Source organism: Molossus molossus, unplaced genomic scaffold (assembly GCF_014108415.1).
Source record: "Molossus molossus isolate mMolMol1 unplaced genomic scaffold, mMolMol1.p scaffold_m16_p_6, whole genome shotgun sequence".
Lineage (NCBI taxonomy): Eukaryota > Metazoa > Chordata > Mammalia > Chiroptera > Molossidae > Molossus > Molossus molossus.
The window spans coordinates 19752518-19776561 of NW_023425399.1; the positions used below are offsets into that span (position 1 = coordinate 19752518).

Below are 24044 nucleotides of genomic sequence, written 5' to 3' on the forward strand. Positions count from 1 at the left end.
AACATTATTAGGAAAATCCATTAATTATACTACACAATCAAAAGTGTATCTTAGGAAAAAATTATGTTAACTCGAAATATGAACCTGCCACAGTAGAAATCTCTTGTAACTCAGCAAGGGGAGAAGCCGGTTCTGTTTTCATAGCGTTTTCTCCCACTGACTTGCAGTTCAACTCCAAGCCTGTAGGCCCCAATCCATTCCCCAGGGAGTGGCAAGTCAGTGCAGATGAGATCTGGCCAGCTTCCAAAGGAGATTTTAACTGATCTAGAAGAAAAAAATGAAAGTGTGAGACACAGACACATGCATATAGTCTGGGCACCAAAAGTACCTCAACAGACTAAGAAAGCCTGGGACTTTTTATAAGATGCCATTCATCTAAGGGCATAAAAGAATATAATCACAAATTCTAGCACATCTAGCTAGGGTTGCAGCATCTCAAAGAAAGGCTAATAACAGACTAAAGTGAAGGGAGAATCTGCCAGAAGCATTAGGAAAAAAGCACAGGCACTGGAATGAGATGGCACCAGAAAGATAGAGAGAGGGGCAGGGCTCTTCAAGCATGTACCTCCAACCCAATATTCAGACATATATAAGCAAAACCAATCCCAAAAAGTTTGTCTACTGAATTATCAATGAAGAACAACATCTTATAAAAACACTGCAGCCCATTCAATAACTTGATTTTAAGACTATGTAAAATTTGTGGAAGGCAGTACACAAAGATTTAGATTGATTCTCACTGGACAAACATCAGGTTAGCAATACAATTCCAGAATAGACTTTGACTCACCTTCTTCAGATTCCTTGGTACTGGATGATGTGTTTTGCAAAGAATCATTATTAACTGTATCAACCATATCTGATACAACCAAGTCAGGATCTAAGATCTCGTGGGTCCCATTTGTTGACAGCCTGGAGGACCGTCTCCTTGATAAGTCTCTGTCAGTGTTTTCCGGGTAGTTTTTTGACTTTTCCTGGGCTATAAACCATTGAGAGAGTTGTAGTCAAGAAACCAGAAGAAGTACGCTGCTGCAGATTTACGGACTGGCTGTCCTCTATAAGGGTTTTACAGAGACTTTTGGAATATTAGACCAGTGATAAAAGAAAATATCCTTTCCTAGTTTATGGTTTTAAGTAAAAGCACAGTCTCTCTGCCAGGACAGAATTTCCCTTATTTAAGGATTTATGGTCTGCAAATATGTGCCAATCTTGACAACTACATTCTATGTTGGAGCTTCCTAACATAAAAGTCTATTTACTGACTTTCAAAGTAAATACGGTTTATAGAGTCTTAGAAACATCTCAAGTCCTTTTTAGAGCCAACAGGATATATATTTTTAAATCAATAAATAGTGTTTTAAAAGTTTCACTCCATATGAAATCCATCCCTTCCTAAGCCATTAAATTTCAAGTGGAATTCAAATCAAATGTAGTTTATGAGTATGGAGATAACATCACTGAACCCAACATTAATGGGGTTTATGCTTTGAGATTTTTCTTCTAGCAAAACTCCTTCTGATCCAATTACATCACACTCACATTAGCTCCTATAATCAAGGGCAAGTCTTAGAGACTACATGAAATAGGGGAAAACATGGATACAGGGGAGGCTAACCCAACTGAAGTCAAGTTCTAGGCACACATACACAAAGTGAAGACTCACATGAATTTTTGTCAAACCGAGGACGTTTTAATGGGATTTCACTTCCTTTTGATATTTTTCGTCTTCTCAATTCCAATGTTATTGGTTGCAAAGTTTGAGAGTTTGAATCCACAGCTACAATGTAAATAAAACCACACAAAAAATGTATGTAATTTCTTAGTGTCCAAGCCTCACTGTTATATATAAATAACACACACACACACACACACACACACACATATCTTAGCACAATAAATGGATTAAGGCACATTCTTACTTAAGCTAAAGGGGGGAAAAAGTGAAATGCATGAGAAATTACTTCCTTATGGGAGGTGCTGACATCTATGACCCAAGTCTAGATGTACACTTCTCTCCTGAAACCCTCTCTTTAAAATGCTATATATCCCAACATGACTGGTTTAAAATATGAAGGTGCAAGAGCAATATTAAAGTCATTTTTATCAGCATCAAATATTTTTTTATTAATTCTTAGAGGGGGGGTAGAGAAAAAAATAAAATAAAACATCAACTGAGCTACCCAGCCAGGGTACAGCATCAAATCTTTTCATCAAAACTTGACTTAAAATCTACCATGTAGGCTAATTCCTAAAATGTGAGCCCTGGAATACGGCTTGTTTTTTATCTCTACTTGCTAAACTAGTTAGCTTGGCATTGGTCCTAGTTTTGAGGAACCAAAAAGAATGTCAAAATTTATAACCTCTAAAAAAAAAATTCCAGAAAAATCTCAGGAGACTATTCTATTTGATAGTCAATGTTCCAGGCAAGGCTGCTGATCACTAGCAAATCCAGATCTGACATAATTTGGCACTGCAGACAGAAAACCCTTGGACAGTACTCTTTATTTTTAAATCTAACACTTAAGAAGCTCTTCCCCAATCAGGAAAAATGAGAATCCAAAAGGCAAGCAGAAGAAAAGAAAAAAAAGAAAAGAAATTGGGAAGCTTAGGGAGAAGGCAGGGCTAAGGAGACCAATGAAGGTTAAAAGAAGGGAGAAGGGGAAAGGGGAAAAAGGAAAAGGGAGGAAAGGAAGGAAATGGGAGAGGAAGGGGCAAGGAAAGGAGGAGAGGAGAGGAGAGGAGAAAGCAAAGGGGAAGAGGAAAGAAGACTCATCTAACACCAGTAACTTCAGATCTGCCATGTCAAATAGCCAAACAAGAGACAGGGCTGAGCTCTGAGGAGGCAAACCAGATGAGTGCTGAACTCCGTGGCTCTTCCTATGTTCACTTTTCCCAATGTACCAACATTCTTTTGTTCCACATGGTGGGGGAACTTGGAGACCACACACATTCCAGATTAAACACAAACAACCCTCCTTAAATAGCTCAGATCCTGTTCCAATCATGTCTGCACAATCTAGAGAGCTCAAGGCTCCACTGAGTCAATGAACTTATTCTAAGTAATTTTTAAAGAGAATTTGAACTATATTATAAGCTATTTGGCAAGCCTTCTTCACTTTAACACCATATACAAACTTGAGCTGACTATATTGAACTTCACTGTTTCCAAAACTTTCTTCTAGTAAGAATCATCTGGGAAGGTTGTTTAATAATCCACATTCCCACACCCTGCTCCAGAGATTCTGACTGGGGAGGAAAACAAGTATTAACAGTAAACTTGGAAAACACCATTTCTCTCTTAAATTGATTCTATCTGGTATGAAATCCTACACTTACAAAATAAAAGCAATAAACTGGATGCCGTTTATTTTATCTGAGTGAAGTCTGCAAGCTGAAGTGCAAGTACCCTAGTACATACTTTCCAGAAGGTACAAGCCAGAGCATGAATAGCTAATGAAGAATTAGTTTCACAACACTCAGTTCCCACATATATATACTCTTTCCTAAACTGAGAAAGGCACATACATTTGCCAGTTCACCTTTTCTACTTTTCCTACTTACATAAAAAGGCCTGCCTCTCACTCATCCCACATCTTAACATGTTATATTGTCCAGAGGTTTAAAGCCTAGATTGTTTTTCAACTAGCATTCCTCATTTGAATACCAAATACACAGGTTAATTTCTCAGTTCTCCCAAGGGTAGTTTACAACTAATACCATTTGAAATGCACAGGAGAGAAGTCAATTCATTACAGATCATTGATACCTTGGGCATTAGAGGTTAATTCTCTCCCAGACACTTAAGAAAGCCAGTGAATTTAGGCCGGTGCTATCCAACAGAAATATAATGAGAGCTACAAATGTAAATTTAAAGCCATGTATGTAAATTTAAAAATTTCAGTCATCACATTAAGAAGTTAAAGAAAAAAGTGAAATTGATTTTAAGAATATATTTTATTTAACCCAGTAGATCCAAAAATATTTCAACATGTAATCAATTAAAAAATTGAGATATTTTACATTCTTGTGGGATTTTTTTGTACTACGTTTTTGAAATCCAGTTACAGCACATCTCAGTTCAGACTGACCACATTTTAAGTGCTCACTAGCTACATGTGGCTAGTAGCTACCACACTAGACAGTGCAGGTCCAGGCCCTAGATTTATCTAGGGACAATTCCAGCATGCTCTGCTTTTGAAGACAAAACCCAGTTACAACCACTGAAGGGGAAGGTACCTTATTTCATCTGGGAAGAAATCAATATACCTAATTTCCTATCTTAAAATTAGAACTCAGATGAAAGAAGGTTGTCTACTGGGAATGACTACTAATACATTTATTTGAAGTAAGCTAAGGTAGACTTTCTGCCATGGAAATTAAGACTGATGTAATTGTATGGACTGACAGAACTAGCTTTGGAAACAATGAAAGAAGTAACTTTGTAGTTCCACACTTTTGATGAAAATAAATTTTATATTTTAAATATAACTTTTCAAACTAAACTTGTGAGAAAAAAGCAGATATCACTTTAAAATGAGCTAGGGTATTTATAGTTTTTCAATACTCCTATAGAGGACATACAAGCCAGAATGTCTGAAGACCACTGCCAGATAATCACAGGCATTCAGTCTAGAGATCATGAGGACTCTTCTTGCCATTGACTCGATCTAGAGTAGGAGTGTTTGGGTTAGGAAGAAATTCAGGGTGTGTTTCATTCCGAGTTACTACAGAAAAATTCAAAATTTCAACTTTATCTCACAACTGTGTATTCTTCTCTAACTCTGTATCCTCTAACCTTCACTCTTACCAATTAGCCATCTCAGCTTTTTATTTAGACAGAAATTTTTCAATCAATAATCACTCTCCAGAGAACTCAATTTCAAATGCACCCTTGCCTTTCTAGGTCTTTGGCCCCATCTCCTTCAGTAAACCTCCTTCAGACACCCTCACCTATTTTACTTCTTTCCTCTTTCATGTCTCTCATGAAAACTGTACTTCCTGGTCCCAGGTTCTATTCAGCTTACTTAAACTGAGTTAATTTAAATAGGCACAAGTAAAAGACCCTACCTTATTAGGTTTTATCATATTAAGTGGAAGTATCTAGTGAACAATTATCTATCCCCCAGAAGCTCAAAAACGTAAGATGTTTCCCAACTTATGTTCATCTAGATACATTCCTCCCTTAAAATTCAGCTTCACGGACATGACTTGTTTTCAGATCACAGGATAATTCAAAGTCAGCCACAAAAACGAAGGATTGATGTACAGTAGTGATAAAGAAACACAAAGGGCCACAGGAAAACACTGGCATTGCCCATTGCAGAGCCCACTTGTGAAACTCACCAGTAGGAGCTATGGAAGGGGGTCTGCCTCGTTTTCTTTTTGGCTCCCTCAAGTTTTCTTGTGGACTCTTCACAATGTCATTTTCAGGTTTCTTATCCACTTGAGCATCTCCAGAGTACTCTCTGTCATTTTCTGAAATGTTCTCCTTATCTTCCTTCTCGTTCTTAGGAAGGCTTTTCTCTGATACCTTCCCCTTTTCAGAACACATTAATTTTCCTTCTTTATCAGGCTGTTTGAGTCGCTTTTCTGTCTTTAAGGCTTTGTCTTCTTTGTCTTTCTTCAGGTTGACTGTGACTTTTCTCTGTTCTTTAAACTTCTCTCGTTTATCAGGAGATGATGAAAGACTTTTGTGATCTGTTTCTTTAGGCCTATTGTTACCCACAATATTCTAAAATGAGCAAAATAGCGATGAAACACACTTTGTGATTACTTGTAAATAAAAATCAGATATTCTTTAGCAAACTTATGAGGACAAAGAAATTAAAATGACATAATGTCAAGTCACAATAATCACCACTGAAAATATCAACCCATACTCTGAGGCTTGAGAACCAACCCTAAATTAAAAAAAAAAAACAATGGTCATGTTCAATTTCTTCTAAGACAAAGCCTTCTCCCTTATGATTAATAAGTCACTATAAGATATTTAAAGGGACAGATAACTACCCCAGGGACTTCTGGTGGAAAGCAATCTAAAAAAATGCCTTCATCCCAAGCATGACTACACTGACCCAGGGCATTTCACAGGCCTGGCTCAGTGCGCCAGTGGACACTGATTCCTTATATAAAGTAGAACGCAAACTGATAACTAAAGGCTGAAAGGAAAGCTGCAAAGGTTTTTCAACCCAGAAACAGGGTCTTTGCTTCCTCTAATGGGTAAAAGCTGTGCTCAAACAAGCCACCCACTGTGATCCTGAGCTACTGAGTTTTTACCAGGAGGAAGTACTACTCCTTTTTTTTTTTTTTTATCCTCACCTGAGGACATTTTCCATTTTTTTGTTCAGACAGAGTGGGAGGGAAAGAGAGAGAGAGAGAAACATTGACGTGAAAAGGACACGTCAAGTGGTTGCCACCCGCGTGACCCAACCAGGGCCGGGGACAAACTGCAACCGAGGTACGTGCCCTTAGCGGGAACTAAACCTGTGTCTCTCTGGACCGCAGGCCGACGCTCTAACCGCTGAGCCAAACTGGCCAGGGCAGTACTGCTTCTTAGTGCCTTTGCTCCTAAATTACTTTCTTTAAAATTCACTCTAAAAATCTTGTGACCCAGTCTCATAATAAAGCCAGCTCTAAAAGCTCTGGAGTTTCCAAAACTATAATTAAGTTTATTTGTATATGCATCTGTCTTTTACCACCTCAATTTCCACCATACCATGTTCACATGAGATCCCCAGCACCAAGCACACATAGGGACACAGATCTTAGGAAGGAATACCTAAATACTCACTGGGTAAAATTTTAATTTGTCCCATAGGGAAAAATAATTAACAAGGAGAATCTCTGTGGTTAGAACTAGAAAGAAATATTTTTTCAAGTCTTCAAAATTTTCTGAAAGCAGCCAGGTTTGAGAACATACTAAGCATTTCTCAATAACTGCAGGCAGTAATATAAACTGCAACCAGGTGGGGGGTGGAGGGGCGACTTGGCTCAAAAGACTTAAGACTTTTGAACTGGAATGTATTCCTAGAAATAAAATCTGTTAACAGAATAATCAGACTTGTGCACCCAGACTTACAAATATCCTTAAATGACCATTAGGCAATTGGTTACACAAAGTAGGATATATAATATTATAGAACACTATAGTCATTTGTAGCACTGTTTACATACAGTATTAAGAAACTTGGGAAAATGTTATTCGTTAAAAGATAAGGGCAAGTTATAGTTCATAATATACTACATGACTTCAATTTTGAAAATAAATATGTATATACATATTTAACAAAAGACACAGGATACACATCAAAATGTTAACAGTTAATAGTAATTATATCTACATGATACAACTATAGTTTTTACTTTCTTTTTTCTTTTATTCCTCACCCAAGGATATTTTTCTATTTATCATCAGATAGAGTGGGAAGGAGGGAGGGAGGGAGGGAAAGACAGAAACAAACATTGACGTGATAGAGCCACATGGACTGGTTGCCTCTCGCACGATCTGACCAGGGCTGGGGAAGAAGCGCAACCGAGGTACATGCCCTTGACTGAAATCAAATCCGCAACTCATTGGTCCTCGGGCCAACACTCTAAACTGCTAAGCCAAACCGGTCAGGGTAGTTTTCCCTTTCTTTGTGCTTTTCTGTACTTTCTTAATTCTCTACAGCAAATGTATTGGTTTTAACTTCAAAAAAATATAAATGTTCCTAAAATATAGCTTATCAAAACATTTGAAAATTTAAAAAAAATATATTGAGACTATGTGGTCCTACAAAATAATCCTCAATCTATTCTACTACTATATGAGAAAGGCTTTAAAAATTGTCAGACATATTTTAAGAAGTTTTACTTTGTAAATGGCCATTACAGAACCTTAGATTATTAGGGCCAAAAAGAGCTGATAAGTCATTTATCCAAAATACTATGTCTTCTGGGGGTGGGGGGGAGACACAAACAAATAGGCACCATGGGCCTGTGTTTGACCACCTGCCAGGTCTGAGATGAGGTGAGACACTCAGAGGCATCTGGAAACTGAGAACTGAAGCACCCACAAATCCACACTGGGTACGGTGCCCAGCTCCAAACCAAAGTACCATGAGTCTATCAATCAGTTTATTGAGTAAAACAGAATAAACAGTTGAACATTTCTTTTCTGGAGCACTGGACTTCCATTTGGGGAGGTTCTGGATACAATCTGACAAATCTGGATAAGTTTTTTTTTTAAATATGTTTTTATTGATTTTAGAGAGGGAGAAGAGAGAGAGAGGGAGAGAGATACAAACACAGATAACAGAGAAACATCAAACGGCTGCTTCCTGCAAGCCCCCTATTGGGGATCGAGCCTGAAACCTACGCATGTGCCCTGATCGGGAATTGAACAGGAACCTCTCAGTCCATGAGACAACACTCAATCCACTGAGCCACACCAGCCAGGCTGGACAAGTTCTTTCTTTTTTCCATTTCTTGTTCAGATAGAGTGGGAAGTGAGAGAGAGAGAGAGAAATATCGACGTGAAAGGGACACATTGAGTGGCTGCCACCCACACGACCCAACCAAGGCCGGGGACAAATTGCAACCGATGTACGTGCCCTTAGCAGGAACCGAACCCGGGTCTCTCTGGGCCACAGGCCAACACTCTAACCGCTGAGCCAAACCGGCTAGTGCTGGATAAGTTCTTAATATAGTCCTCTAACTATATTAACTCATTCCATGAACTGCACACAAAAACTGTCAAATTGAACATCAAAATAATGTTTTAGAGTGCTATGTAGCTTTTTAGAAGCCCCAGGGTCAAATGATCAAAGAGGAAACATCTTCAGGGCTAAAGCTTTATAATTCTGTCAGTTTTCTGAAGCAGAAAACCAGCAAACGGCAAAAACACCTTGAGGTTAACTTCAAACATATCATACATTAAGATCCTTTGAAATTGCTAAATATATGTACAGAGGAATTTACAAAAATCTGTGATAAGGAGAAGCATCTGATTATCATAAGATACAACATCACAAAATACCGTCGCATCAAAAACCACCAAACAGGTGAGTAACAGAGTTTTTAAAAAAATCAATATCTAAATTTCGATCTGTTTCCCTTCAACTTCTTCATGAAAACATAAACTTAAAAAAGACTGAAGGAGTAAAAAATCATGAAGAAAGTAGGCAACACTTCTAGATGACCCATGTCTGCATGCACTATATTTCCAGTATCAAAACTCAGGTCTGTGCTCAGGCAAATACATGCCTAGATAGGAAACAAAATTTTCAACCCACCTACATCTAGCACAAGTAACTGCCAAATCCGTGCCAAACTGTAGCTTCTGTAACCATTTCATGGTCCTGAGCTTAAAGACAAAGTTAGATGAGGAGAAAACACTCTAGATCTCCTCAAGCAGTTCAGCAAGTTTCCTGTGATGAGTAACAAGCTCTGGGGGAAGGGGACATAGAGAGAAAAAAAAGAGTAACTAGACACTTTCAAGAAAAGATGAGGAAAACAGATAACAGGTAATGGTATCCAGGTATTTGGTACTTTTGAAAAGAAGAATCTGTATTAAAAGAAAATGGCAGAGAGAGACAAATATTTAGTTTCTGAAAATGTGCATATTGCTTTCTGGTGAAATTGTGTCAGATGGAGGAAATAAAGACTTTGCCATAATAAAAAATGTAATGTCTTTATTTGAGAAACAAAACTACAATGTTAGCATTATTCATACCACAAAACATAAAACCACATTTCTCACCTGATCTTTGGAAAAAGCTTTGACATGAATATGCTTGACAGTCTGAACTACTCCATCATAAAATTTCACAGTGTAAGTACCTAAAATTCAAGAAGATATCATGATTTTAACTTGCAGTTTCATGAAAGTGACACAACTTTTCAAAGCATAACACAAGGGAGCTCCATCTATAATAATAAGCTTATAGAAATTAAAATTGTTTAAGAGTCACATCAGTCTTACTTATGTTTAAGATACTAGTATGCATGCCTTTCTTTTTATCTATACAGATCAAAATCCTTAAAGAAAAAAAACAATTCATTTTTATGATGCCTCATTAAAATAAAAAAATCTTATAGTGAATTTAGACTGAGAACAAAGAGCAGGAAAACAATTAAGAATCTGAGGGAAATGCAGATCTATTTCCTGGTGAATTAATTTTTATAATTTAATCTTTATTTTCTGGGTTTAGGGATAGTAATAGGTTTTAAGCTTTGAAAGATAACTATCTGCTAAAGGTATCACGTTTTCAGGGGTTAATATTAATCTCATAATCCATATGAATTAACTTCATGTTATAATACTTAGAAACAGAGACTCGGCCAAAACACTAAATGGTGCCTGCTACATTGTCAGTTTTATTCCATTAGGAAAAAAATGTCCAACAAAAATCACTCTCTGCTAAAAAATTAAATTGGAAATCCAAATAATCTGTCTTCCCAAATAAGGCAACCAATTACAAAAGCTCTCATTAGCTGCATCCAAACCAGTACTTTCAAACTTCTGCATCTTAGAACCCACCTATACTCCTCTCCCTCCCTTTGTCAGAGATTTTAAAAGAATCATAGTTAGCCCAGCTGGTGTGGTTCAGTGGTTGAGTGTCAACCCATGCCCAGGTTGTGGGTCCGATCCCCAGGGGGGGGCATGCAGGAAGCAGCCAATCAATGTCCTCTCATTAATCTCTCTCTCTCCCCCTCCCTTCCTCTCTATCTAAAATCAATTTTTAAAATGTATGAAAAAAATCAGTTAATCTTGTCAAGATCACCAATGAACAGCTGGTAATTATGTAACGGTTTAACACTGATAAACATGGTCAATGTTCAGGACCAACTTCCTACCCAACATGGAATGAAAAAAAAAAAAATCCCAAGGGTGGGAGCAGAATAATGCTACAAGGAAGCTAAGATATGGCTGATTACCACCTTCGTACACATCCTCTCACCACCACACCCCATCTCTCCTCCAGTTCAAAACAGGGCCCTGTCAATGGCTAGCCACCTCTATTGAAAGCCTCTGTCCAGTGCTCAAATCTGAGACCAATTATTTGCCAAACCTTATTTCTCATTACTAGTATACAATACCTACCACCTCAAAGTGACTAGCTACATGCCGCCCACTGAAACTGCCTTGTGATATTTCTACCTCCACATCTTTATCAAATGTTTTCCTGCCTGGAATGTGCTCCTCATTAATCCTTAAGCACCCCCTGCTCAAATGACAACAATAGTTCTGTAAAAGCTTCCTAATTTCCTAGCTAGTAGATAATTCTCCCTGTTTTGAGCTTCTCAAAGGCTCATTTGACACTTGGCCTGCAGAGCCTCACACGTATGTATATCCACCTTAATACAGAAGACAGTCCCAAATCGAAGGCAGGCTCTCCAAGGCCAGAGACCACATTTCACTCCAGTTTCTCTCTCACACAGCACCTGGCTCACTGTAGACCAGTGCTTCTCAAAGTGCAGTCCCTAGACCAGCAGCATCAGCAACTCCTGGAACTTGTTAGAAATGCAAGTTACCAGCCCCACCCTCAATATACTGAATCAAACACTCTGGGAGTATGACACAGAAATGTGTTTTAATAAATCCTTCAGGTGTTCTAGTGCACACTAGAGTCTGAGAACCAATGGCGTACACTGATCTTTACTTGAGGTAATTACAAAATAAAGGTTATTATTTGTCACAAGTGTCACACAGAAGGAAGATGGCTAGCATACAAGCTAGATATAATGATATATATTATGCTTGGATGGTTAAAACAAGCAATTTAGATGACAGGCTATTGTAAAGAATTCTACATTTAGCCCTGGCCAGTTGGCTCAGCGGTTAGAGCGTCGGCCTGCGATCCTGAGAGACCCGGGTTCGGTGTCCGCTAAGGGCGCGTACCTCGGTTGCAGTTAGTCCCCGGCCCTGGTCGGTTGTGCGGGTGGCAGCCACTCGATGTGTCCCTTTCGCGTCGATGTTTCTCTCTCTCTCTCTCTCTGTTCCTCTCTCTCCCTCCCACTCTACCTGAACAAAAAATGGAAAAATGTCCTCGGGTGAGGATAAAAAAAAAAAAAAGAATTCTACATTTAGGCAGCTCAGCAACAAAGGTCGGGGTTCCTATCTTCCTGGCTCCATTGTGAGGGTGTTGGCAAGCAACTGAGCAATGATAAGCAACGCCATGGAACTCGCAACAGACCCTTTTCAAGCGACCATGGTTTAGCTCTGGTAAGCATGGGAGTGGGAAATTGGGGCCTTAAGCATCCAATTCTCATGAAATCTTAAATACTAAGAGTGCCAATAAGCCACCCAAGCCTTTACTTTAAATTATTTTATCTACAGAAAAAGTTCAGCATCAGTTACAGCAAATTGAAAACTGTCCACTTTTATAGACATTTCAAACATCCAGAAGGTCAACATTGAGGAATGCTCTCCCACAGTACATTTTCAGCTATATGATGTGAATTTCGAAGTTTACTCGTGATGGCTCACTCAAAAAGAACATCTTGGGTAAAGGGTTGCGCCCCAAGTTTCATACATCTAAAACAGAGCTAGGATAGCCAATCTATGCTCCATTCTCACATCGATGTTTCTCTCTCTAAAAATCAATAAAATAAATAAAACAGACCTAGGATTAGAATCCGAGCCTGTAACCAATTCTTCTCTCACGACCCCATAATGGCTATTCCCTAAATCCCTCGGCCTAAAGTCCAAACCACAGACCCAAAGCACAACTGGCCACTCTGAAATGACCCAAACTAAAGCCAAAGGTGCTCAAGGGCCACTGTCCTTAGCAATATCCCAGCCCTGACCCTTTTAACTTTCAAAAGGATCGTTTTTGAAACTGTGTTCCTTGATCATGCACACAGTTTAACTTGGGCTCCGATAAGTAAGTGGGAACTAAACAACACATCCCATGAATAACAATCCCTAAATATATGTTAACGGTTTCATGTATAACTAAATCCCTGGCCGGTTTGGCTCAGCAATCAGAGCATCGGTCTGCAGACCAAAGAGTCTCAGGTTCGTTTCTGATGAAGGGCATGGGCCTTGGTTTCAGTTTGATCCCTGGCCCCGGTCAGGGTCATGCAGGAGGCAACCAATAGATGTGTCTCTCTAACATGGATATTTCTCTCTCTCTCTCTCTCTCTCTCTCTCTCTCTCTCTCCCTCCCTCCCTCCCTTCCACTCCATCTTAAAAAAAAAAAAAAAGCTAAAAGAGTGTCTCCCCATGGAATCCTTCCATGGGTGGCTGACCATAAAGCTCTCCCATGGCCACAAACAACATCTAACAAATAACATGTAAATAACAGAATTCAAAATAAGTGTATTCTTAACACAAAAGCCTCCTGGTTCAGGCTCCCTTAAGAAGTCCCTGCCTTATACTGCCAGGAGAAACAAAGCTTTCTGGCCTTGCCCCTCTGGGAGTTAAGAACTTAGCATGCTAGACAAACCTTATAGCAGTCAGTTAATAGCAGAAGGAATGTAAGAATAAAACTGGAGATGTATGGCAAGCTCATCTTCTCTAGGACCAAGGAAATAGGGATACACAGGTCACTCGGGATAGGTCATACTTCTGTTACTCTTGAAATCTAGTATAACTGTGACACTCCAGGGCCTTTACTCTATCATACTCATTCTCTAGGAATAGGAGAATTCCAGAATGCCATGCATAGAAGACTCAAAAGTTTTCAAACATGATTTCTCAAGGTCCCCAGGTTCCCACAGATGTGTCTCAGCGAATGAACAGAGGGATATGCACATATTTGCAGACATACCTTCCCTTCTCTCTTAAGTCTTTTCTTCTTAGCAATTTTTACACAATGGGCTTGGGTTGCGTGACCAACAATTTCCAAAAATGCTCATATATTCCAATTTCTTCCTCAATTTCTAATTTCTCAAATGAGTCCAGAGCAAGGGCAGTGAGCTGCCTCCGTTACCAAGCAGAAATGGGAACAGAGACTCATCTCCCAATCAGACTATAGAGACACCACCAGGCTCCAGAAAATACAAACCATCTATACTCACCCTACCATCATATTAGGCCTGTGTGTGCCTGTGCGCGCGTGCGCGCAGACACACACACACACACTCCCCCAACGAACTCCTGCCCTAGCTGACAACTCTTGCCATTTAGGAAAACCCTGCCTCAGAGAAGAAGCCTGGTACTGTGGTTCAGGAATTATAGAGTCCCACAGAGCTCCATTCAGATCTTAGCTCTTCCATTCATGTGTGTGCTCTGTACCGCTAGCAATTTGTCCTGTGAGCTTATTTCCTCATCTGTTAAATGAGGATAGGGTTGATGGCAACAATCTTTCCATGTATGTGTGAAGACTAAATGAGGTCAGAGATGAAAACTGCTTAACAAAGGGACTGTCACAGAGCAATGGATCAATAAGTGGTTCTAATTATTATCCACTAAAGCACCAATCCCTTCCCCCCACAGAAGATAAAAGCCAAGCCAGCACTTGCATATGTAAGACTAAACATTCCTTTTTATCTCTGTACAAAGTTGTTCACAAAGTCCCAACATCTCTGCATTTCAAATGCAGGATCAGTTACATCATAAAGAAAACAAAAAACAGTAACAGCTTCAATAAGAGACTCTAGAAATAAGACCATTTACACAGGATCTCCTATTATAAATACACCGACTTCAGACAATGGACCAAAGAGATTGAACTGGGAGGGGGAGCTGAGGCAGGAATGTGACTTAAGAATATGCATTTAGCCCTGGCAAATTTGAAGCATTGGCCTGCGGACCAGAGAGCCCTGGGTGCAGTTCCCACTAAGGGTACATGCCTCAGTTGCAGTTTGTCCCTGGCACCAGTTGGAATTGTGTGGGTGGCAACTGCTCGATGTGTCTCTCTCACATTGATGTTTCTCTCTCTCTCTCTTCCCCCCTCTCTCCCTCCTGCTCTATCTGAAGATAAATGCAAAAATGTCCTTGGGTGAGATTAAAAATAAATATATATATATATATATATATATGCATTTAATTTTAAGGAAGAAGAACCTGATTAGCCTGCTCACTCAAGTTAAAGAACCACAGATCAACAGGAAGGAATAATTCCTTATTTTGTTGTAAATATGAACCTACTTTCAGTTTCCTCCTCCACAACTGGGAGCACAAAGCACTGACAAACAAGTGATTCTGCTTCCCATTGTAAAAAAGGAGAGCTGAGCAGCCCCAGCTAAAAGCTGAGATCAACTCACCAGAGATGGCTTCCAAACAAAGATTCCTGGAACCAGAATCCTGTCTTTTACGATAACACTGATCCTGGGTCTACAAGGTTACCAGGTGTTGCTGCCTTCACACTAAAAGACGCTTAATTACCATTGCCAAAGAAACTTCCAGGTGAAATAGCTAAATAATATGGCATTGCCCACCCCAGTTTCCAAGTGCTAACTCCCTCAAGAAACTCTAAAGTTGCTATTTAATTGTAATTCAATCATGCCAGATTCCCAATGCCAGTAGCTGTCGATCTCCACTCTGGCAAGAGCCCCCGCCCACCAGCCTACTCAGTCAATGATCGGCCTCTGTAAAACCACCACAGAGATTAAGAGTGGCAAGAAAACCAGACAAAGGCTTCCAAAGATGAATATACAGAGTGTAACTTCACTATATTCCTGGCCTCCTCCTGGCAGCACTAACAAGACAAAATGACTTTTATAGGAAATAAAAGGGCACCCTGCCAGCAGAGCTTCTACTCAACAGTGCCATTAAAGTGTGGTGGCCCCTGCTACAGATGAAACTGAGACTTCGACGGCACAGGTAAATGCGGTATCGCGTCCTCCCACAACCACATCAAAGTTACAACTAAACTACAGAACAACCATCCTTCAGAACCGCCTGAAATCAAGCTGAATGGAAGTCCTACAACTACGGAATTAAAGAAGCAGCCACATCGAGACTGGTAGGAGGGGCGGAGGCGCGACTGGCTGATCCCACACCCACGTGTGGTGGATAAAAATCAGGAGAACACCTGGGCTGGGAAGGTCCACCCTGAGGACTGAGGCATCCCCATCCCACACCAGACGACCCGCTCAGGGTTCCAGTGCCAGGAAGAGAATCCCCATAACTTCTGGCTGGAAAAACCAGCAGGAACTGAGCCCCAGGCAGCTCCTTAAAGGGCCCACGCACGGACTTATCGAACTCACTCCCTCTAAGCTTGGAGGAGAGGCAGCTCAAGGGGCGCAAGAGACAAACAGGGAAGAACTGAACTGTTTGGCACTGGAGAGGGGGCTTTCTCTGGGGCAAACGTGCTGTCAGAGGCCTTTGTTCCTTTGGTGAGCCCTTCCCTGGGGCAGCAGACAACAGCCATATCTGAAACTCCAGCAACCTGGCTCACACTGGTAGCTCCGCCCTGGTGATTCCCTGAGGCCCCGCCCACCCAGCTTTCAGGCCTACCCAAGCTGTTGCCAGTTGCTTAACCATAGGATTGGCCTGTCTTGGGTCCTGCTTCAGGTTTTCTTAAATTCTTTTAAACAAGCAGCATCTGGTCTCAGATAGCCCCATAGTGCTCGTTAAGTAATACACAGAAACAAACACAGGAAGGCAGCCAAAATGAGGAGACAAAGAAACAGGTCCCAAATGAAAGAACAGAACAAAACCCCAGGAAAAGAACTAAGCGAAATGGAGATAAGCAACCTAACAGATGCTGAGTTCAAAATACTGCTTATAAGGATGCTCAATGAACTTAGTGAGGGCCTCAATAGCATAAAAAAGGACCAGTCAGAAATGATGGATGCACAGTCAGAAATGAAGGAGGTATTAACTGAAATAGAGAATTTACACAGATTCAATAGTAGAGTACATAAATCCAAGAAGCAAACCATTGATTTGGAATATAAGGAAGCAAAAAACACCCAATCAGAACAGCAAAAAAAAAAAAAAGGAATCCAAAAAAATGAGGATAGTGTAAGGAGCCTCTGAGACAACTTCAAGCAAGCCAACATTCGCATCTTGGGGGTGCCAGAAGGAAAAGAAAGAGAACAAGAAATCGAAAACCTATTTGAAACAATATGGCAGGCCCTGGCCAGTTTGGCTCAGCGGTTAGAGCGTCCGCCTGCGGTCCGGAGAGACCCGGGTTCGGTTCCCGCTAAGAGCATGTACCTCGGTTGCAGTTTGTCCCCGGCCCTGGTCGGTCGTGCGGGTGGCAGCCACTCAATGTGGCCCTTTCACATCGATGTTTCCCTCTCTCTCTCTCTTCCTCTCTCTCCTTCCCACTCTGTCCGTACAAAAGATGGAAAAATGTCCTCAGATGAGGATTAAAAAAAAAAAAAAAAGAAACAATATGGCAGAAAAGTTCCCTAACTTGGTGAAGGAAACAGACATACAAGTCCAGGAAGCACAGAGAGTCCAAACAAGATGAACCCCAAGAGGCCCACACCAAGACACATCATCATCAAAATGCAAAAGATTCAAGACAAAGAGAGACTCTTAAAAGCAGCAAGAGAAAGGCACCTAGTTACCTACAAGGGAGTTCCCATAAGGCTGTCAGCTGATTTCTCAAAAGAAACTTTGCAGGCCAGAAGGGAGTGGCAAGAAATATTCAGTGATGAAAAGCAAGAACCTACAACCAAGATTACTCTATCCTACAAAGCTGTCATTTAGAATCAATGGCCATATAAAGAGTTTCCCAGACAAGAAAAAGCTAAAGGAGTTCAACACCACCAAACCATTATTACATGAAATAATGAAGGGTCTTTTTGAAGAAAAAGATAAAAAATATGAACAAACAAAATTGCAATGAATACATATCTATTGACAATTGAATCTACAAACAAAATGAACAGGCAGAACAGAAATATTCTCCTAGATACAGAGAAGAACATTTTGTTGGTTGCCAGATGGGAGGGGGGTTGGAGGAATGGGTGAAAAAGGTGAAGGGATTAAGAAGTACAAATTCATTGCTAGACTGACAAACCTCAAAGGAAAAGGGGTTGGAGGGTGGGAAGAGATAAACCAAAGAACTTATATGCATAACCAATGGACACAGACAATAGTGTGGGAAAAGGTGAGAGGGGGGAGGGAGTGGGGAGGAGGGGGTCAATGGGGGAAAAACGAAGAACATCTGTAATACTGTCAACAATAAAAAAATTTTTTTAAAAAAGAAAGAAACTGAGGCAGGGTAGAAAATACCAGGGGAAGAGTGAAAAGAGAGTTCAGCATTGTCTTTTCCAATCCTGCAATTGCTGGAATGCATCATGATGAACTAAAAACTGTATATCGACTCCCATAGATAAAATCTAACTCAAAGGCAGCACCCTAGGGGTTATTATCTCATCTCAAAACATCTGAGCTCCCACAAAGGCTAGCTTTCCCTCACAATCCACAGTGTGGCAATAATACCACCCAACTGGTTCCACTAACTTTCAGGACTTCACCTCTCCCATGTTCTTCCTCTCCTCCCCCTTCCAATTAGTCTCAAGAACCAATAAGAGTAGCAGCATAATACAGGACTTCAGACTCAAGAACTAAGGAAAACAGGCTGTGGCAGAAATCTCCGCTCATTTTCAGTGTCCTTCAACTAACTAAAATTCACCGAACATAATTCACAGCTTATAGAAACTATATATTAGGGAAGCAAATGACCAGTTTAGGAACAACCATTACTACCTCAAGACTCTCCCTCCTATAATTTTAGTTCATGGAGGAAATACAGTCGGCCCTTGTTTATCACGGTTAAACCGTTCCAGACTCCACTGCAATAACTGAATTTCCACGAAGTAGGATTCTTTATTTATAGTATCTTGGACTGGTTACTAGGTATCAGTATCCTGCTCTAGCTCCTTTAAAGAGCAGTACTGGAAAAAGCAATAGGGAGAGTCACTTTTCTGTTAAAGAACAGCCACCTAGATGAGCTGCAGGGCTGGGTGATAGGTTATCAGAAATTCATGAGTCTGTGCCTGTTAAATTCATCACTCTTCATTGGTATAACAAAAGCCAGTCAAGAGTTGTTGAATGTTGTGTTAATTCTGCTGTTTGTGTAAAGTTAAATAAAAATAAAATTTAAAAAAAGACTGCAGCCCTGGCTGGTTTGGCTCAGCGGTTAGAGCGTTGGCCCACAGACCAAAGAGTCACAGGTTCGATTCCGGTCAAGACCACGTACCTTAGTTGTGGTTTGGTCCCCAGTTCTGGTCGGGTCGTGCAGCAGGCAACCAATCGATGTCTCTCCCTCACATAATTTGGTCTCGCTCTCTCTCTGTCTCTCTATCTCCTCCCCCCGCCTCTGTCTGAAGATAAATGGAAAAATATCCTCAGGTGAAGATAAAAAAAAAAAAAAAAAGACTTCGGATTCACCCACACCAAAAAAAAATCATTAATTGTAGACAGGGACCCCTCCCCACATTTCTTATGATTTATCTGTACCATCTGCTCCTGCCCTACCTCCTCCTATCTCAACACCTCATTCTGCCTTGAATTAGTTTTTTTTTCTTTAATCGGTGATGCCAAGCTCTGAGCCCTGCAGATATTAGATGAAAGTAGGTTCCTATGCCTTTACTGCCTCCACCAAGACACCCCTCCCCCCATTTGTGAAACAGCTCCCAAGGCTCCTCAACCCCTCTTCCTCAATTTGCCTCTGTACTCCGTGTGACTCTGAGACATCACTGGAACAAAAGAGAAATGTTGCTTCCTTTCTGCTACCTCCCTGACCTACAGAGTTACCCATGTTACCACCCACAACTTTCATTTTATCTAAGGGGCAGCACAAGGGGAAAAAACTCCAATGGATATTATTCTGGGGGAAAATATTACTTGATCAGCATAAATCAACCTAATAGACTTTCAGGAACACATCTATGTACATGAAGAACACTTGTATTTCATATCATGATTTAAAGATAGTAAAAGCAGAAAAAAATTAATCTTGAAAATGAGGCTAAAAGAAGTTAACTATGGCTCTGGCCAGTTTGGCTCAGTGGATAGAGCGTTGACCTGCAGTCCAGAGAGACCTGGGTTCGGTTCCCACTAAGGGCATGTACCTCGGTTGCAGTTTGTCCCCGGCCCTGGTTGGGTTGTGTGGGTGGCAACCACTCAATGTGTCCCTTTCACATCGATGATTCTCTCTCTCTCTTTCTCTCTCTCCCTCCCACTCTATCTGAACAAAATATCGAAAAATGTCCTCGGGTGAGGAGAAAAAAAAAAGTTAACTATGTCTTTTACTAAAAGGATTTGAGGCAGTTTAATAACCTATCAGTTTCCTTTTAAAATAAGTTTTTAGAGACTTGCTGAGTTTGTCTTCTGCAAATGAAGGTTTCCAGTGCTTGTCAGTTTCTAGAAGGTAGAGCATGTTGCCAAATGCCAGGCTCAGGTGCTGGAGACTTTCCTAGAGGTGCCAGGCTCACCCGCTCCATCAGCAAGTAACTGCACATTGTCCGTGGGGCAGGCACCGAGCTGCACAAGCCGCACTGGAACCCAGCCAGGCTGAACCCTCCACAGCCTGCTCTGTGCTCTTTGCCAGTGAGACACCCCTTTCCCAAACCACATCTCTACTTCCTCCCTCTCAGAATCCCACCCACCCTTCAGGACTAAACCCAAAGACCTCTTCCTTTCTGTCTTTCCCAAATAAAAAATAAAAATGAAAATAAAGCCCTGGCCGGTTTGGCTCAGCGGTTAGAGCGTCGGCCTGCAGTCCCGAGAGACCCGGGTTCGGTTCCCGCTAAGGGCACGTACCTCGGTTGCAGTTTGTCCCTGGCCCTGGTTGGTCGTGTGGGTGGCAGCCACTCGATGTGTCCCTTCATGTCGATGTTTCTCTCTCTCTCTCTTCCTCTCTCTCCCTCCCACTCTATCTGAACAAAAAATGTCCTCGGGTGAGGATAAAAAAAATAAAAAAAAATGAAAATAAAAATAAGCCCTGGCTGGTTTGGCTCAGCAGTTAGAGCGTCAGCCTGCGGTCCAGAGAGACCCGGGTTCGGTTCCCTCTAAGGGCACGTACCTCAGTTGCACTTTGTTCCAGGCCCTGGATGGGTCATGCGGGTGGCAACCACTCGATATGTCCCTTTCATGGCAATGTTTCTCTCTCTCTCTCTTCCTCTCTCTCCCTCCCACTCTATCTGAAGAAAAAATGGAAAAATGTCCTCGGGTAAGAATAAAATAAATAAATAATAAATAAATAAATAAATAAATAAGAAAGAAAGAACAAGTTTTTAAGGTGAGTGTGATACTTATGAAACGTAGTAACAGGATTTTATTTTGAACACAAACTTACAAATGTAATTTAAGGAAACAAGAAACTATCCAAAAATACTTAATCATAAACTGGAGGATCAGTAACTGCTTAGACAACTTAGAAGAAACAACTTTGCTTTGGAGACCTCAGGCATTAGGACTGTATTTTAAGGATAACCTACATATGGCATATGAGTGAACCTATATCTATTAACCCACACTGGTCTAACGGCTGACAGGGTGGAGGTGGGGTGAATGTAGCAATAGAGAAACTAATATTTCCTCTACCTGAAAATGAATATTCATTTTTGACCATTTCACCCCATTCTCAGACTAAAACTTCTTGGTCAGCCCAAGGTCCAGCATTTAGCAGAGTGCTGAATAAATACTTGAATAACTTCATGGAATGAAAAGTCAATCTGGCTTTAAAGTCACCCCTAACAGTAGTACTAAGAGGCCTGATTACCCTAAATATTCATTACAAAGATCATGGACAAACCATAAACATCCTGGTAGAAAATGCTAAAAAATATATATATACATATGTGTGTATATATACATACATACATACACACACACACACACACACACACACACACACACATTTGTACCCAGAGTCTGTTGTCTGAGTGTCAGGATGCTGACCATACATATTATCTCCCTCCTCTTGCCTTTGTACTAGCAAAACGAACCTCTACAGGCACAGCCTTTATTCTGACTCCTCACATGTTCTAAACTCTGGCAAAGGCATAACAACTCAGTGCCCTGAATCCCAGCATCCCAATTTCAGCTAGCAACTCTGATGTTACAGTCCACCTTCAATCACCTTATATCCACAAAGCACATTTTTAAGAATGTTTGTTGGTGTTCACTTCACTTCTAGACTATTCACAAGTAAATAAAAGGAATATTAGGGACTTATTTCATCAATTATATTAGGAACTCCTAGACAGCAAGAATCTACATACTTCCCAGCACAGTGACAGATGAACGAACCATGGCTATTTTAGAAAATAATGACTAAAATTTAGAAAGCAAAGAATCAAACCGCCTTATGTAACCCAGCTTCCTTCCATTTGTAATTTCGTCCTAACTCCTGACAGTGATTAACTTCAAGAGAGGATTCCTAGGCAATAAATACATACTGAAAATATACTATTAAACTCTAATATATCAAAGCCTCCCCCCCTCAAGTCATGAATAAAACAATTACAACTCAAACGCCTTACCATCCTTGTTAACAGCGGTGACTTTGGCTGGATAAAAACGACAATCAGACCAGCAAGCAAGGACTTGCTCATTTATTTGAAATTCCTAAAAAAAAAAAATTCCTGTTACTAATCCATTTCCCAGGACACACAAGGTATCAGAATTCATAAGAGGCTGGAATTCACAAGAGTGGGAAAGGGAGATGGCTACTAGGATGAAGGTAAATATTTCCACTGTTTGGCACTAGGAATCAAAACAAAAGGGCTGGCCCTGGTCGGTCTTGCTCAGTGGTTGGAGCATCGGCCTGCGGAACAGAGAGTCCCGGGTTTGGTTCCCGCTAGGGGCACGTACCAAAACGAACAAACAAACAAACAAAACACAAAAGGGCTGAACACAAGACTCTTCCCATCCTAGGAGGTGTGGGCAGTACAGCATAGCACTAATAATAATCCTATCCTGTCCTTCAAAATGAGTCTATGAGCTCAGGACCACAAGGGAATACACCCAGTATACAAGCTAGAAGGCTACTTCATTTTGAGGGAAGAAACATTTTTGCCACCTAAAGCCACCCATACATTGAAAGTGACTTTTGCCAAAGGAGTACCCATTCACCTTTATATTTCATATTGTTTTCCCATTACACAATTTGTACTGATACATTTTGTAGAATAAATATTGAACAATTAGACTGGATAACAGTGAACAATCCTAAATTGAGAAGGAAAGCCCTGGCCAGGTTGGCTCAGCGGTTGGAGTGTCGGCCTTCGGTCCAGAGAGACCTGGGTTCAGTTCCCTCTGGGGGCGTGTGCCTTGGTTGCGGTTTGTCCCCGACCCTGGTTGGTCGTGCGGGTGGCAGCCGCTCCATGTGTCCCTCTCACGTTGATGTTTCACTCTCTCTCTCTCCCTCTCTCTCCCTCCCACTCTATCTGAATAGAAGGTAGAAAAATGTCCTCGAGTGAGGATTAAAAGAAAAAGAAGTCTCCTAAATTGAGGAGGAAGAAAAAAGGCTAACAAGAGATTAAGTTCCCTGGTCAGGGTTAAAATGGAAAATAATCCAGGGCTGAGTCAGATCCAAAGGCAGCAGGATCTCTACAGATGTCTCAATGTCTTTTTTTAAAAACTCAAAACTAGCCTGGCCAGTGTGGCTCAGTGGTTGAGCATCAACCCATGCACCAAGAGGTCACCGGTTCCATTCCCGGCCAGGGCACATGCCCAGGTTGGGCCAAATCCCCAGTGGGGAACATACAAGAGGTGGCCAATTGATGTTCTCTCTCATCGATGTTTCTCTCTCTCTCTTTCCCTTCCTCTCTAACATCAATAATGGAAAAAAAAAAATTTCTTTTATAAACCTCAAAACTAATACCTCATCCTTCATTCTGAAGTCAATGAAAGCGCTAAGCATAGTAATAAAATATAAAAATTTATCAGAAATAGAGTCCAATGAATTCCAAGTTTTTCAAGGGCTTACAAGAGACCTTGATATGAAGCTAGCACAGTACTTCACATAGAATGATTGCTTAATAAGTGCTCAAACAGGTGAGCTTAATAAATTATCTAAATGTAGCCTGGCAGATGTGGCTCAGTGAATTGAGCGTCATCCCAAACTGAGAGGTCCCGGTTTGATTCCCGGTCAGGACACATGTCCAGGTTTCCGGCTCCATCCCCAGTGGGGGTGGTGTGCAGG

The 24044-nt window shown here is 40.9% G+C and overlaps 1 protein-coding gene across 10 annotated transcripts in view; it reads right to left on the reverse strand.

The window, feature by feature from the left end:
* The window catches only part of PHF20 (PHD finger protein 20), a 153136-nt gene that overhangs the window by 76481 nt on the left and 52611 nt on the right, over positions 1-24044 (reverse strand). For 9 of the 10 annotated variants that reach the window (XM_036246046.1, XM_036246044.1, XM_036246038.1 and 6 more), the window contains exons 4-9: positions 22381-22465; positions 9740-9819; positions 5344-5731; positions 1664-1777; positions 791-979; positions 85-264 (exon numbers count right to left, since the gene is read on the reverse strand). In XM_036246046.1, coding sequence (XP_036101939.1) covers positions 85-264; positions 791-979; positions 1664-1777; positions 5344-5551 — 691 coding nt within the window. In that variant the 5' untranslated portion in view covers positions 5552-5731; positions 9740-9819; positions 22381-22465. The remainder of the gene's footprint in view (positions 1-84; positions 265-790; positions 980-1663; positions 1778-5343; positions 5732-9739; positions 9820-22380; positions 22466-24044) is intronic. The other variant, XM_036246045.1, reaches the window with a different exon arrangement.